Source organism: Piliocolobus tephrosceles, chromosome 1, assembly GCF_002776525.5.
Source record: "Piliocolobus tephrosceles isolate RC106 chromosome 1, ASM277652v3, whole genome shotgun sequence".
Classification (NCBI taxonomy): Eukaryota; Metazoa; Chordata; class Mammalia; order Primates; family Cercopithecidae; genus Piliocolobus; species Piliocolobus tephrosceles.
The window spans coordinates 61,069,408-61,085,475 of NC_045434.1; the positions used below are offsets into that span (position 1 = coordinate 61,069,408).

Sequence of the window (16,068 nt, forward strand, 5' to 3'; positions counted from 1 at the left end):
CACTTCCCTGCACCTGGCAGAACCTATTACAGCTACCCTTCACGACATGAAAACTGTGTTGCCACCTCCTGCTGCTTCCTGGCGTCTCCCACTACCCTGAAGCTCCCTGAGGGCAGGGGCACAGCCGCATTCTCCTTTCTAGTTACCTGTAGGGACTAATGTCATGCTGGGCACAGAATAGACTGATCTATCTCCCAACAAAGTCTGCATTCATGTTACAAGCAGATCTCACTGCTGTAGGCAAAAGGGCCGAGCGCTCAGTGGAGAAACAGATACAGCCAGCATGGGAGGGAAGGGTGAGTAGGTGGTAGATCAGAAAAGAAGGGGGATGAGGAGGAGGTAGGCAGAATCTTGTTGTGGTGAAAGAAGACATGAATCAAAGGCACGAAGAGCCACCAGAAGGAGAGAGATGGATGGAGAGACAGCCCCCGCAGAGGACAGCAGTGGGAGGCTGGAGTGGAGGGAGGGAGCAGGGGGCGCTGCTCTTACATCTGTGTCTTGCTCGTTTAACTTGTAGGTATGGAGGCTGTCCCGGAACACTTCTGGGTACGGAGGGACCTGCAGGAAAATGAGGCCGGTTACTGCAGCAGGGGCAGGATGAGGGTATGCAGGGATAGGAAGCTGACATCACAATCCCTCTCTGCTCCTGCCAGAGACCGTGGTCCATCACCCCTGATGGTTTCTGTTCCAGAGACCTGAGTTCATTCTTCATCCCCTGGCTGGAAGCCTGGGATGGCCCAGCCTAACCCCATCCCAGTTGTCTTAGGCTGACTCCGGAGAGATCAGAACTCTGCTTGAGTCATGCTCTGTATTTCCTCTCCCCCAAGCATTAGGGTCTGCTGCTAAGAGGGACTGCAGGGTGTGCAGCTCCCAATGGCTTGTTGGTAACCACCGTGAGAACATCAGTGAACTCCGTGGCTGTCTGTGGGGATAAGACATGGGAGAATTGTCGGAATGAGCATTGGGAACAGTTGAAAACTATTGCCGTAGTAGACTGAACACCAGTCACAGGGCTTGTGTCTAAACCAAAATTGTCAAGAATTCAGAAGTGTCTCTGGGTCCAGCAAATGCTGCCTGGCCTGGACGCCACATCTGGTGACCACAGCACATTCTATACACTTTTTACATTAGATGGTTCCATTACACCCTTCATGCCTTTAACCCCAGTGACGTCTGTCAATATATTACAAATACGAAATCGAAATCAGAACACTGAAGAGCAGAGTTGCGATCCCCAGCATGGCATGAGATGTTGGTGCTGGCTATTTTGATGGTTTGGGAAATGGGCCTTGGGTTTACCCATGAAAGTGAAGAATGGAGGTGACATAGTGGAATTAAGGAAGGAAGACCAGGCCAAGCCTGTCTCCAGGCAGATGAGCGGGTTGGGTGGCGTGAGCCTCATCCTAGATGGGCAACTCGACCATGCACAAGCAGCTGAAATGGCATTGGCAGGGACCATGCTGCCGGGCAGAGGTCTTACTTGCATGAAGAGTTGGGACCTGGGGGAGGAGTTTTCCACCATGCGGTTCACCATACTGATGAGAGTCTCACTCTCACTCATCTGCAGCAGAGGAAGGAACGGACTATTCACACTCCGACCCACATGTAGGTATCTCCCCCTCACCCACCTGTGCTTGTTTCCCAGGAAACAGGGGAGGGCAGCTCCTCCAGCATCCTGAGCTTGCTCATCCCTTGTGACCTCTGTTTCAGGACCAGCACTGAAGCTGTCCTTGCAGAAAGGCCACGGAAGGGTCCGGGAGGTCACTGGGACCTTGCTGGAGGCACTGCAGAGGCCCCAGCCTGGTGATTCTTCCCCAGGGTGCCTGGTTGTTGTGGGTCCCATCCGCATTGGCCACGGTTGTCATCTCCCTGCCCTGATCTCATTTCTCACACAACTTTGGACAAAGACCATAGAGGCAACTGGAAGACAGATCTCCCCAAAGTTGAACTAAGTGAAACAACCAAAAAAGAAAATCTAGGACCTGGTCTTTGGATGGGCCGCCACAGATACCGAGGCCTGGCTCCTCTCCCTGCCCCTGCCCCTGCCCACCCTCGGCTCTAGTACAGAAAGTGCTAAACATGGTTTCCAGAGCTGGGCTGGCAGCATCCATGAGGATCTCAGATGATGCTAGGGAGCAAACAAGGAGGCCAAAACAAGCGAGCCACGTTAAAGGGACACCAGGCTCTCCAACACATTCTTTCTATTTCAAGAATCCTTAGGAACATGCGGGTGGAAAGACTATTTGCCAATTTAAAGAGAGAGAAATGGAAGAAGGGAGGGGATGAGGAGGAAGAGGAAGCGAAAGGAGGGGTGGGAGAAAGGGCGGGCCAACAAATCAACCAGAAATGCCATCATTTCCCCCACTGGTTCCAATGGGAAAGGACCAAAAAGTGAGGATATCAGGGGATGTCCTTGGCTGTGTCCCTTTAACTCCATTGTTCTACAGGGGAAGGCAGCAGAAGACAGAGGGGGGTGTGCAGGGAAAGCTTTCTGGAAGGGAAAGTGAATGAGGAAAGGAGGAAAGAGACACAATTAGGGAAGATTGTCTGGGGTTCGTGTTCAGAGGGTCCCCTGTGATTTTTCCATCATCTCTCCAATCTCAGTTGCACCCACACTGTCCTTTCTTCCTCTTACCCCTTTTAGGCAGCTGCCCAAATACAGCCTTGCTTCTACATGATGTAGGCAGGGCAAGGGCACCGACCACCCAATTTGCAGGATCTGCGGCATTTCAAAAGGCTTTCCTAGGAACGGATTTTTCTACCTGTTTAGCCCTGGAATGCAAGGGCCCTGAGGGCTGGGAGCCATCCCTGCACAGTAAACTGTGTGTATCTCATTCCCTCCCCAACAAGCGGATCTAGAGCAGGAGAGGAAGTGAGCAGGACTGTTTTCATCCTGGCCTGCTCCTGCCTGTGCTGCGGCTTTGGGGATCTTTCAGCCCAGGTGGGTCTTACCTCTAGGAGGATTCTTGTGTGCTACCTTCTGTCTCTCCAAAATGTTGGATTTTGTAAGAAACCACCTAACCCAGTGCCTCACACATGGTAAGGAGTGCTCATTGACATTTTTGTGTTTGGGAAAAACAAAATAATCATAGCAGCAAGTGGTGATTGTCACTCCTTGCCAATGCCTGACAAAGAGCTCCCATATGCACCCCCGCTTGATTCTCCCAATACATCTGTGAGGTTGAAAGGAAAGGGCAGGTTCTACAATGCCCATTTTATGATTGAGAAAACAAAGACCCAGAGAGACTAAGTGACATTTCCAAGATTAAAAAAAAAAAAATTCCTTGTAAATGGCAGAGCTAGAACTAGAGCAGCAGTGTCTGACTCTGTCCTAGACTCTTCTCATCTACAAGACTGCCTTTTGAGAGTATTACCCTTGGCCAGGTACAGAGGCTCACGCCTATAATCCTAGCACTTTGAGAGGCAGAGGTGAGAGGACTACTCGAGGCTGGGAGTTTGAGACCAGCCTGGCCAACACAGTGGGGCACCCATCTCTACAAAAAAATTTTTTTTCAATTAGCCAGGTGTGGTGGCTGCACACCTGTCTGTAGTCTTAGCTGCTCACGAGGCTGAGGTAGGAGGATGGCTTGAGCCTGGGAGGTGGAGGTTGCAGTGAGCTATGATTATGCCATTATACTCTAGCCTAGGCAACAGAGTGAGATCCTATCTCAAAAAAAAAAAAAAAAAAAAAAAAAAAAAAAGAATAATACCCTTTATCCATGAGGGAGTCCTCTGGAAGGCTATTTCTGGAGCCCCCAGCCTAATGGGCCAGCCCCTCTGTGAGAGCAAAAGCCCCCAAGAAGGGACCCTGCTGTCTGCACTGAATGCTATGACAACAGGGCATTGTGGATGGAGTAGAAAGCCAATCACATGGGCGACAGGGAGGGCAGCTTGCTTGGGAACCTGGAGGCGGGTGGGCCCTGAGCCCTGCTCCTCACCCCTGCAAGGCACTTCGGATCTTGCTTCCCATCAGCAGGATCCTGGGCCTCCAGTCCCTGCTCCGAGTTGGAATCCTGGGATCTGTTCCCACATGGCCCAGAATGCTCATGGCGTGACACAATAAGCTGCTTTCGGAGCTGGAATGCAATGGCCTCCAGGGCCAGGAGCCATCCCTGCTTATTGAACTGTGGACATTGCTGCTTCCTAGTGCCTGAGGCCTATTACAAAATCGAATTGCGACATCGACATGAAGCCCCAGTGAGATGGGTCACATGGCTTGTGACTAGAAGAACCAACAGTTGCAGCTATAGCATCTGATTTCAAATTTATGGGTTTTTTTCTGTAACTTTAAGAGCATGAACTCATCCTAATGAGGTTTGACGGCAGCTTTGTCACACATCAGATGTTTCCTCAGCTGTAAACTGGGTCAAAACCTGGAGTCACATTCCAAGCTCAGCTGTTCACTGGCTGTGTGTTCTTGGCACGTTATTCAACCTCTCTGTGCTTTAGTTTCCTCGCCTGTAAAATGGGGGTAATAACAGCATCCACTTTACAGGGTTGTAATGAAGATTAAATGAGTTAGAGACCTGACAAATGCTTAGAATAGTATGGGGCATGGAGCAGGCATCCAATTATTGTAGCTGTTGTTATTATTAGTAGTAGTACTTCCACTCCCCAGGCTGCCTCCACAGGACAGTGTGTACTTCTAGGTCGTGGTTTGTAGCACAGATCTGAACTTAAGAGTATGTGCTTATATAAATACCCAGCATGTCGACCCCTAGCCTGTCTAAACTCAGCCTCACAGCTCCCTTAGCTTAAAAGACAAGAAAGGGTTAGAGCCCTGGAGTAGAGACCAGGCAGCCAACTGCTTGCAGCTCATGGAACACTCACTGCCTCTTCAGTTTGCTCACCTGTAAAACTGGGTTGATAATACTCCCTCTGTTTGCAGTGAATTCTCAGGAAAGCACAAGCTGTGTATGCAAAAGGGCTTTTGGAGGAAGACTAACGAATGCACTGAGCGAATATTACTTTAAAAATCATCCTAGAGAGGGTCTGTAGGCCTCAGTTTACCAATTATGGAGTTTAACAACAACCTGTAAAATATGATACGATGATTTCCCAGATTCAGGCGGAACTAAATCCCTAGCATTTTAGGCCCAGCCTAGAGCTCCCTGGACTCTGCGACTCTCCTCTCGCCAGCAAAAATGCAAATTCCCACCTGCCCCCTGGGGGCTGTTCCATCTGAGCTGAGCACTGGAGAAATAAGAGGTGGCATTAATTATTCATGCGCCTACTTATTATGCTTCTTTCCCCAGGAAACTCCCAGCTGTCCTAAAGGGCTTTGAAGAGAAGGGGTGTGTAGGCGCAAACCAAAACATAAGCCACTTTGTTGTGTCCTGCTTGCACCAACAAAGGTTGTCAAATGGCTGGAAGATGAGGAGGTGGGGAGGAGTGGAGATGTGACAGGAAGGCAGTGGGATGGTAGGGGCACCAGCTCTGCCTACCTGCTGATCCAAATACTCTAGGTTTCTTTGCAACTGAAGATCTAAAAGTTCATCCTACCCGGAGCCCGAGGCCCAGAGGCCAAACAGCAACACAAACAAACAGGAACACACAAAAGAAAACAATAAAAAAAGAAGCAAAGCAGTTAAGAGTTAGCGACAAGGACAAGGAGAGGCTTCTCCCTCTGCCCTTGAGGAGTTCTCAGGAAGGGAGGGGTTGAGGATGTGGGCAGGCAAAGTAGTTACTGGACACTCCAAGGAGAGGAGGGGCACACTCAGGCCCCACTGCCATCTCTCCTAGGTCTGCCTAGGCCTCCCTGGGAGAGGTGAGTGTCATCAGAGCAGTTTAGGCAGCACTTGTTAGCAGCTGTTTCTGAGTTTTCTGGAAAAATTGGTTATTTCTGGGTGTATGTGTTTGCTGTGGGTAAGACTTATACACTGTGGACACTGGCAGAGTGAGAATCAGACAGAGAGGGGAAGGAGCCGCCGCCTGGCCTCCAGCCTGCCCAGCCCTCCTCCACCCTGGCCTCCTGGTACTGCTATGGAAACGAGTCAGCAACAGGCTTTCTGGACAAGGATTCCGCCTGTTGGTCCCAGTGGTCCTCCCCAACCCTCCCAAGCGGAGCATCTCATCTAGGTATCTAGGTGGTGGCAAAAGTTCTCAGGAGAACAAATTCCAGGGAGAGACACGAGTAGAAAGAGGCAGAGAAAAAGGAGGAGATGCAATTCAGAAAAGTTTTTCTTCCTCAATCATATTGTTTGTCTCTCCCCAAAAGTGGCATTCCAGACAAAGGACAAACGTTAAATAACTATGCTTCAGGGGAAAAAGTTTAGAAAACCTTGCTTCTTGTTAGGAGCTCTGGCCGATTTTTCCTGCCTAGGCCCCTTCTCCTGCATGCTGGAGAGGAGAGGGACCAGGATATTACATGCTCCCAGATCTCATCCCTCCTCCACGGCCTGTGTCACAGAGGAGAAGGGGTTACTGGCACCAAACTTGATACTGGGGCTAGAGCCCTGACTGGGAGGGAGGAAGTATCCAGAGGCTGCTAAAAACCAGCCAGGCCAGGCACTAGGCACAGAGCGTCCCTGGAGTCCGCCCCAGTTTAGCTCCACCCTGGGTGGAGCATGGTGCGGGGAGGCCCTGAGGCAGGTGGAGGGGAGAAAGGACGTACCATCTTATCGTGGACCGTGGGGGATGGTGGGTAGTTGTAGGGGAACAGTCCTGCAGGGACTGGCCGCCTGTCTCCCAGGTAATCATACTGGAAGAGAAAGGGATCACAGAGGTGAGGGGTCTGGCTGGGACACGGAGTTCCCCACCAGCTGAAGCTCAAGGTTAGAGGTGTTTGTGTTCAGTCCCAGAGCAGATCCCAAACTGAAATGGACAGCAGCCCCCCATGCAATGATCTGTCTAGGTCCTCAAGATTTGAAAAGACAGAACCCTCTCTGCCCTCTTACATGACGGCACGGTTTCTGGCACAACCTGGGGGCATGTACAGAAAGCAATGTTCCCACTCAAGAGGCAAAGCCATCCCCAAGACAGCTCTACTACAGACAGAACCACAGGCCAGGGGCTCCCCTGGGCAACACTGCTGGTCCTATGGACACACAGCCCAGTGGCCCCGTGGCCCAGATGCTCCCACATCTCTGCCTTTTCCCAGTAGATTGTCTTAGGCTTCTGGGGATCTCAGGGAATGAGGAAGGAAGGGCAGGCTGGTGGCTCACCTTGGGGGAGCTGATGGATCGCCTCATCACATAGGCAGCAGGGTCAGCATAGATGTCCTCGCTGCGAGGTGGCAGTCGCTCAAAACGGGCACTGGGCGAGCGGACAGGGGAGTAAATGCGGGCACGGCTGTAGGAGCCCTGGCTGGGTGAGCGGGGCACAGAGTGGGAGCGGGGCTGCAGGGACAGGCGGCGCAGGGAGCTAGAGGCAGCATCCAGCTCATCATAATAGACTGGCTGCCGGGAGGGGCTTGGGATCCAGACGGTGCCATCCTGCCGCCCGTAGCTGGCAGGCTCCTTCCACTCTCGCAGCTGGTAGGCAGGGCCGCCCCCGTTGCGGAAGGCATGGCGTTTGTCCTCCAGGGCCCAGGGCGGGCTGATCCGATCATAGGCCGGCATGGAGCAGATGCTCTCTGGCCGCACCCCTGGCGGGTAGTACTGGTAATCATCAGGGTACTGGGAGGAGTAGGGGCCGTAGTACTCAGGGACCCTGCGAGACACAGGGTAGAATCTAGAGGGACTGAGAGAGAGGGGATATTGTAAGGAAAGCAGATAACACGGGCACCCTTCCACCCACCCCAGCCCTACCTCCAGTTCCCCCAGCCTAGTGCAAGGTGCTTGAATAGGTACACAGGGGCTGAAGTTTATTCCAGAGGTGACGGAAAGACTCCTGTCCTCACAGCCCCCTTCCTCAACCAGCTCCCCAAGGCTGGACACTGCACCATTCAGAGCTTCAATCTTTGTCTCTTTAAAATGACATATCCCTAGGAAGAAACGTGAAGCCTTATCAGCCATCTCCATTTCAGCATGAACCAGTTTATCAGATCTTTTCTGAGAGAGGTAAATAGAAGAAAGTCTACCAGGCACCTGAAGGAGGGCAACACAGAAGGGATGAAAGGGCAGCGTCCTGGTCTATTTTATATTATTTTAGAGATGAGGTCCATTCTGTCACCAGCCTGGAGTGCAGTGGGGCCATCACGGCTCACTGCAGCCTTGAACTCCTGGGCTCAAGCAATCCTCCCATGTCCACCTGTAGAGTAGTAGCTGGGACCACAGGTGTGAGCCACCATCCATGCCCTGCTTTCTGATTGGATGATCTTGTCAGGGACTGAACCAGTAGGTTCTTGAGACTCATCCCAAATGATTCTCCCTAGAGCAGGCCTGATACTCCCAGGCACAAGACCACCAACAATGCGCAGCTGCTCAGGCCACTAGAGGGCAGTTTCCTCCCGGGCCCCATGGCCTTCCTGAAGCTGTGGCCTGCAGTCCCTGGAGCTGCCCAAATCCCCAGGGATGGAGCCTGCAGCCCCAATTGCCCTGAGGGACACTACTGGGCCCAATAAATGTCCCCAGATATTTCAAAGCCAGTCATTGGATAAAGGAGTAAATGGTCATAGAGGGCCGTGTTGGGACCAATGAGCTACTTGGTTTTGTTTTTTAACTTCATATAAATCATGGCTTTAAAACAATTAGAGCTGTTCAAAAATGGAGTGAGTTGGTCTGGCAGTTAGTGAGTCTCAAGTGGGTGGAGCACTGGAGGAGAGGATGTTGTAGGAGGGCCCATAGCTTGGATGGATGTCTGACTATAACAACTTCAGGCCTCCTCCCAAAGCCTGCTGTGTTCTGGGCTCCCCGGCATGCCGTGGAGAGGCACTGGGGTGCTCTGTCCCTTCTTCTGAAGGAAGCAGACAGAGAAACCAAGAATCAGGGACAGCAGCCAGACTCTAATGGTGGAGCCATGGGGCAGGAAGGATTCGGGCAAGCCAGAAGCATGGGATTTGGTTTCCCAATTCAGCCTGCTTCCAGGTTTGCAACAGGGGATGCCTCATGGGCTATGACCCCACTCCCACGTTCTAGCCATAACACCATATCAGCCCCACCCCAGCCGCCGGCATGCCTCACCTCCGAAGGTCTTCAGGTGGGTGTACTCCCCGGCGCAGGTTCACCCACTGCTGAAGCTGGTTCATGGAGCTCTTGCGCTGGGCAATTTTGTCAGGGTTGGTGCGTGGCGGGAAGCTCCGCCGGTGTCCCCCAGTCTCTCCGTCCTGAGGCGGGAAAGCTGTGCTCCCTGGCCGGCTTGGGGAGTGGTACTGCCAGCCATTGGGCTGGGCAGGCTGTTCCCCACCCCTTGGCACCCTTGGGCCCTCAGGGTAAGGGCTGCCTGGCTCTGAGGCTGGCTCCGGTCCAGCTGGGAGGCCGTTGGCTTTCACCAGAGGCTCTTTCTTGACTTCTGGCCTCTCTGGCCTTCTCTCTGCCTTTTCACAGCCTCGGCCATCACCCTCCCCTCGAGTCTTGGCCTCTGGCTCAGGCTTGGGGAGGCTGTTGTGGGGCGGCTGCTGGTGGTGCTTGCTGGGTGGGATGTTCTCCGAGTCTGGCTTCTCATGGCTGCTGGATGCCAAAGGAGATGCTGTCAGTGACTCTAGCCCAGCATGGAGTGGGGCAGGGGGTGCCACACTGGGAAGGAGAAGAGGAGTGGGGAAGGATGGGCAGGGAGGTGGCAATGGAACCAGGATTCTATGAATTCCTGTTCTGCTTCTTAAGTCTCACTGCTTCATCTTCTCAATCCAGCCTGGGAAATTATTATACAACCTAATCTGCCCCTACCCACACCTGCTGTGTTAACTCTGCCCCCAACATCTTCTCTGCAGGTCATTCTCCACCCCACTCCCCTCTGCCAGTCTGCTTTGAGCCCAGCCTTCAAGCTATGGCATGACTAACCTCACCCAGTCTTGGTCCTCTCTGCAATCTGTCCCTGACCCAGCTCCCCAAACTGGGTTTGCACTCTTATCAGTAACTGTCCTTGATACTCCAGCGACAAAGGCTTGTGATGGGGCACCTGCCTTTCCTATAGAAAGGTACTTAACTGCCAAGAGTCTTGGGCTCCTCATCAGCAGAATGGGTATAATAATATCTCCCCTCCTAGGACTGCTGTGAGATAAAACATGGCGGGCCGCAGGAGCAGAAGTTTCTGCTTTGAAACTCACAAGCACATAAACACGCTAGTTCCCTTCTCCAAAACACATTTCTTCCAGGACTGACTTTCCATCAGAACACAGGCCCCACAAGGGTAGGAACGTGGCAGACTTTCTTCCCCTGTGTTCCTAGCACCCACTACAGTGCCTTACACTATTTATGTTTACAGTAAGTATTTGTGAAATGAATGAATGAACTCTTGGAAGTATGCCCCTTGGTTGAAGCGAAGATGGAAATTTATGACAATTTTCCCCCTAGAGCTTCCCAAACTCCACACATTCAAGCATCCTTGTTGAAACATTGCTTGGTAAACATTTCTAAGATATGTGAATGGACTTGGAGTCTACACTGTGAAACCCCCTTCTCCTGGATCCCCCTTAGCACCTAACTCAAGACTCCACACCCAGCTAAGGGAGAGACAGACGCTGAGACCGTGGGTGACGGTGGGCGATGGGAGCGGTCATATGTTAAGAGTTTACTGCGTGTCGAGTGTTTTACATGCACTCTGTGTAGGCCTCACGACAACCCTATGAGGTAGAGTTATGTTTGCTGGTTTTTGAGCAGAGGAACCTCGGGTTCAGAGAGGGTGAGTTCCTCGCACTGAGGTCACGCTGCAGCCAAGTGGACAAGGTGTGATTCAAACCTGAGTTTATTTTCCTCCAAAGGCGGTGTGCTTAACACACACAGCTGAGAAAAACCAGCAAATGACACTGACCTCTGGCTCCTGGCCAGGCCCCAATGGAACCTGGCTTTTCTCTTGGCCTCCCCCAGCTCAGAGAGAAGAGGAGGAGCTGGCTAGGGGAAGAGAGACTTCAGGCTCTGAAATCACTCAGCCAGGCCTCCCGCCTGGATGCAAGGAGTCAGCTCACACATCCTCCAGGGCTTCAAGCAGGCACACTGGGATTAGCAATGACCCAGAGCTGGGTGTGTCTTCCATTCCCCTCTTAATTCTTCCTGCATCCCCACACTCAATTCCCTGGCACTCACCTGTGCCGCACAGCTTGGGGCACTGACTTCTGGGCTGGAGGGATCTGTACTCGAGCAGCCTCCCCCATAGCCTGGATCCAGTCCTCTTGCTCCTCGGGGCTCTCAGCACTGAAGAAGTAGGTGCGGACCCCGGCATGCTCGGCCTGTGGGGAGAGGCAGTGCGTGGAGCTGGCCTCGGCCTCATCCACCCAGCACACAGTCACCTGTTGGGAGAAGACACCAACACCCACAGAATGGGCAGTCAGTTGGGCCATTCCCTGCACCTGGGGCTCTTCCCCATGTGGAGCTCAGGATCAAGGTGTGGAGGGCAGCTTGCAGCTACCCCGAGGGCTCCAGCTGGTACCCAGGTATCCACCTTGGCTGGCTCTCTGGGCACCATTAGGCAGCCCAATAACCAGGTCAGCCTACTTGCCCCACCTGGGGTAATTAAAGCAGGAGGGACAATGATCACACCCACTTCCCCAGCAAATTCCATGTTTGATTTCAAAGGTAATGACCCGGTGTCTGGGAGAGAGGACCCCTGAGCACATGCCAATCTTAGCCCCAGCTTTTCACTGCTGAGAAGCTAGCACTGTCTCCTCCACGTGGAGAGACAGCCAAGCCCCTCTCTGTGGGCATGCAAAGCAGACACTGGCATACAGACGGGCACACTACCTAGTTGGCGGCTGTGAGCAGGTACTGCGGGCGGGAACCCAGAAGAGAGCTCCTGTCCAGAGGAGGGGTCCTCACGCGGTCAGAAGGAGGAGAAGCAGAGAACAGGTCAACCAAACACCAGAGGGAGAGACAGAAGACGACGTGGCAGGAAATGGTGAGGAGCACAGGGAAGGGGGGATATTCAGATTGTCCCCTTCTACTCTGTGTCTCCTCTGAGAATGGCAGCACCCAGCAATGCCCAGTTCTGCCTACCAAGGGGTTGGGAGTGGAGAGCTTGCACCAGGGAAATTCAGGCTGGTGGTGGAGAGTGAGTCAGGCAATCGCCGCGCTAAGCCTGGCTCTGCTCCTGACCAGCTCTGTAACTGCAGACAAGTTGTGGTTTTGCTCTGGCCTTCACTGATGCATCTATTTCATGGGAAAAGGGTCTGCCTGGTGAAATTCAAAGTTCTTAGGCCACAAGGAAAAAGAGGCCACAGGACTAAATTCTTTCTGGGACCTCAGCATACCTCCCAGTGAGATCCTCAGTAGCTTGACTTAGCCCACTCAACAGGGGACATCTAGCAGTGATTCAGAGTCTCGGATGTGAGCCTTACTCCAGCCTCTGACCCCTTGAGCCCTAAATCCTGGGTCTCTGGGGGTCAAGATAGCCTCAGGGCTCCCCTGAGCAGTGATGTCAAAACCACACCCTCTAAATGCTCAAAAGGTTCCTCAGTTGCAGCTGGTCCCACCTCGCCTCCACCTGTCCCCAGCCCTCAATTTCTTTCTGACAGGGACCATTACCCAGCAAGAGGCAAGGATGGGCCTCCTTCCTCTGGTCCCCAACCTCCAGCAGAGGACTTAGCACATGGGCGGAGCTTGGGGCAGGTGTGGGAGAGGGCAGGGGAGGTGTTGACAAAAAAGCCAGTGAAGCCTCAAGAGGGCAGCTGAAACTTGCGACGGATTGGGGGTAGAGAGACCAGAGGCCCAAGCAAGTCCTCTGGGTGGAGAACACAGGGTTATTGTAGAGAGGAGACACACAGGCAGGGCTCGTGGGTGTGTCCTGGGGTGGGTGGGAGTGGGCAGCAAATGAATTCATCAATTCAATGAGCATCCAGGGAGCAGCCTGTGTGTGCGGAACTCGCTGGGGGCACCAGTCACAAGGAAGGCAAAGACAGGCTCTTGCACTTGAAGAGCTGACAGTCACGCTGGGGGACAAAACATGCCGCGGGAAACAAGGAGAGAGCAGAGGCACAGGGACAAGTGCTGTGACAGGGGAAGGCAGAGGGCCTGGGAAAAGGCAGGGCCATTGATGGGGAGTGGGCAGGGGCGCTGGCCTGGAACTATGAAAGGGGGCCAGAGAATTGAGGGAGCTGTCCCAGCGGGGCAAAGCCCTCAGAGCCTCTGTGGGGCCGAGTTAGGAAGAAGTTGAGGCATTCAGCGGTAGCCTGGGCAGGAACAGTTCCTGGCTCATTCTTAACCATCCAAGAGCTTTGCTCAGTGGCCACAGCAGGACAAGCCTCCCATCTGTCTCAGCTCCCCTCCCTTCCCTGGGGAAGGGCCGTGGAATAGCCACAATCAGAACCCTTTGTGGACCACTGAGCACAGCCCTCGGTGTCAGGTTTGAAAGAGGCAGTGCAGTGAAGGGGAAGGAGGCGAGGAGCTGGTGGGCAGAGAGGTGATATCTGGGATCTGTGGTGGGGGGAGTGTGTCAGTCACTCGGGGATGTTTATCTCACGCCTGCTGCTGGCAGAGCTCCAAGCTGGAGCATGTCTGTGTCTCTGCACAGGTCTGGTGGGGAGGGTGAGACAGGCTGTTTGATTGTGTGTGTGGGTGTGTGTGTGTGTCTGTGTATAACAGGACTACTTGTTGTTGGTTAAACAGCCTGTTCCTATTTCCCCAGCTAGAACTGGCTCCCTGGAGTCAGAGTTTTATTAATTGTTCATTCTCTTCACACCTCTGGCATACAAGACCCCAGGAGGCTGGAAACTAATTATGTGCCAAATAAGTCCTTCCTTGATCCCTGTAGCGGGTCCTGTGCATGCTGCCCAGCCTTTTTCCGTGGCCAGGTGACTGCAGCCTGAAGGACAGGAAGGGACAGAGTCCCGTCTTCTAAGGCTCTGGAAGCTCAAGGAGTGACCTACGGGTCCCATCATCTAACATCATAGCTTTGAAGGGTCTTGGACAGCAACTGTCAATGAGGGCAGAGAGGGCTTTGTAGCCAGACAATGTGTAGTTGATATTATCATTTTATATTTGAAAAATGAAAAGGAACCTATGTTTTTGCATCATAAAATACAAAAGGGCATGAGATTTTTATAGTTTTTGATGGGTCATGAATTTTTAAATGTGGAAAAACACTGGCCTAGGATGAGCCAGCTGCAGGCACATCTTTAACGGGTGGCTCCCCAGGGGTTCAAGGCAGTGATATTGAGCAGGCAGGAAAGGCCCATTTTCCTGTGCACTTGTTCTCTCAAATGCTTTCTTCATGAGATGTGCAGCTCTTGTGGAATGAAACTCAACTCCTAATACTCACTAAAGGCTGAAATTTGAGTACGTTTTACTTGGAGGTAGGTCCAGTTTCCTGAAACCATGGTGGGGAGGAAGCCTTTCCAGAAAAGGTCTCAGAACCCACCAGCCACAGCTCCTGCCTCTGCCCAGAGGGATTTCCCAGGGGCAGGCACTGGGCAAAAGGTCCACGGACCCAGAACATAACTATTCCTGCCCCAGTAACAATTGTGGTGCTGCTGAAACACATCTCTGCTGGCCCACTCTTGGGAGAATTGCCCACCCAACCCCCAAGAGAGGAGGAAGGTCCCAGCATAGCCTTGCTCTAGCCTTACAAGAGACTGTGCTGAGTCTAGGGGCCATGACTACTCCCCCTCCTCCACCCACCACCACTGCTACCACCATCACCACCTGGGATTCCTTAGGGTGACGGCTCTTGGCCCTTCTCCATTCCCATAGGCTGTAGAAGAGCAGTCCTCCCTCCCCCAACTGCCCTGGGAGGGGAAGACCAACTGACCTTAAACGTGTGTTTCCGGCTGATGTTGTCTGAGGGCTGCACTGCGGCTACCCGGAAGCTCAGGAGGGGGATGCTGCCCAGGATACTCTCTTCCTTCTCATCTGTCAGGGAGAGAGGCACAAGAAGGGTGTGTGTGTGTGTGTGTGTGTGTGTGTGTGTGTGTGTGCGCGCGCGCGCACGCACGCACGCCGGGGTGGGGAGGAGTGTATTGCCCCTCCCTGATAATATCAATATATATTTATTGTTCACCTCCTATTTGTCAGGCACTCAGGGCCACCACACACGCTCCGAAAGGGCACTCCCTGGAGTTAGGGAGTGTGATGGCCCTGGAGATGCTGTTCCAGACACCGGGACTGCAGAGGTGAATAAGACAGAAGTAGTGCCTACCCTAAGGGAATTCGCATTCTAGTGCACAAATAAACAAAGAAATAACAGCTGATATTTGGAAGCTCAGGCACTGTTCTAAGTGAAATGCCTTAATAGATTTAATCCTCCCAACAAACCCATAAAGAGGTACTATTATTACCTTTATTATTACCCTTATTTTATAGGTAAGGAAGCTGAGACACAAAGAGGTTAGATGATTTATCCAAGGTTACTTAAGCAACAAGTGATAAAATTGGTCTTCAAACACAAAAAGTGAACTCCAAAGCTAGCATTGTTGACCACTCTCCTATCTATCCTGCCTCGCTAAACGAGACCATCCCACCAGTGACATATGTAACAAGGTGATGGGACAGATCATTGTAGAGTGGACTGTCCCACCTTCCGCTCTCTGGTGCCTCTGGGTCACTCTTTCTAAGGTTCTCCCTGACACTCAGAGCCTGCTTTGCCCTTTCCGGCTGCAGATCCCCACTGAGGTTCTATGTCTCCATAGCAAAAGGCACCGCTGCCTGGAGCGCTCTGGCCCTCTTCTCCCTGGGAGGAGAGAGCTAACAGTCCAGCTATTACATAATTCATCCCGGATCTCCAAACGAGCCTGATGGATTGGCCAGTTGGGCCCCCCGCTGTCAGCAGGAGGCAAGAAAGGGCAGGGAGTGCTCTGTGGGACAGTGGGGGGACAATTATGAGACCATGGCAAGGCCCTCCCCACTTCCCTGGGATCGCTATTTGTTCCCCAGGCTGAGGACTCTGAAAAGCCTTCGGCTAGGGTTCAGAAGAAACCTCTGTAGGGTTATAAACTCCACAAGCCCTGCTTCTCCTCTTACTCATCACATCTACACAATAGTTGGCCACAGATCAGCTTCTCTATTTGGACCCCAGCATGGTACCTAGAGGAAGGGGTAAACCAGA

At 52.7% G+C, this 16,068-nt stretch overlaps 1 protein-coding gene across 1 annotated transcript in view; it reads right to left on the minus strand.

Moving 5' to 3' along the window:
• The window catches only part of PLEKHA6 (pleckstrin homology domain containing A6), a 158,168-nt gene that overhangs the window by 30,662 nt on the left and 111,438 nt on the right, over nucleotides 1-16,068 (minus strand). The window contains exons 8-13 of the mRNA XM_023186989.1: nucleotides 14,776-14,876; nucleotides 11,121-11,323; nucleotides 9,063-9,548; nucleotides 7,164-7,680; nucleotides 6,614-6,700; nucleotides 490-558 (exon numbers count right to left, since the gene is read on the minus strand). Coding sequence (XP_023042757.1) covers nucleotides 490-558; nucleotides 6,614-6,700; nucleotides 7,164-7,680; nucleotides 9,063-9,548; nucleotides 11,121-11,323; nucleotides 14,776-14,876 — 1,463 coding nt within the window. The remainder of the gene's footprint in view (nucleotides 1-489; nucleotides 559-6,613; nucleotides 6,701-7,163; nucleotides 7,681-9,062; nucleotides 9,549-11,120; nucleotides 11,324-14,775; nucleotides 14,877-16,068) is intronic.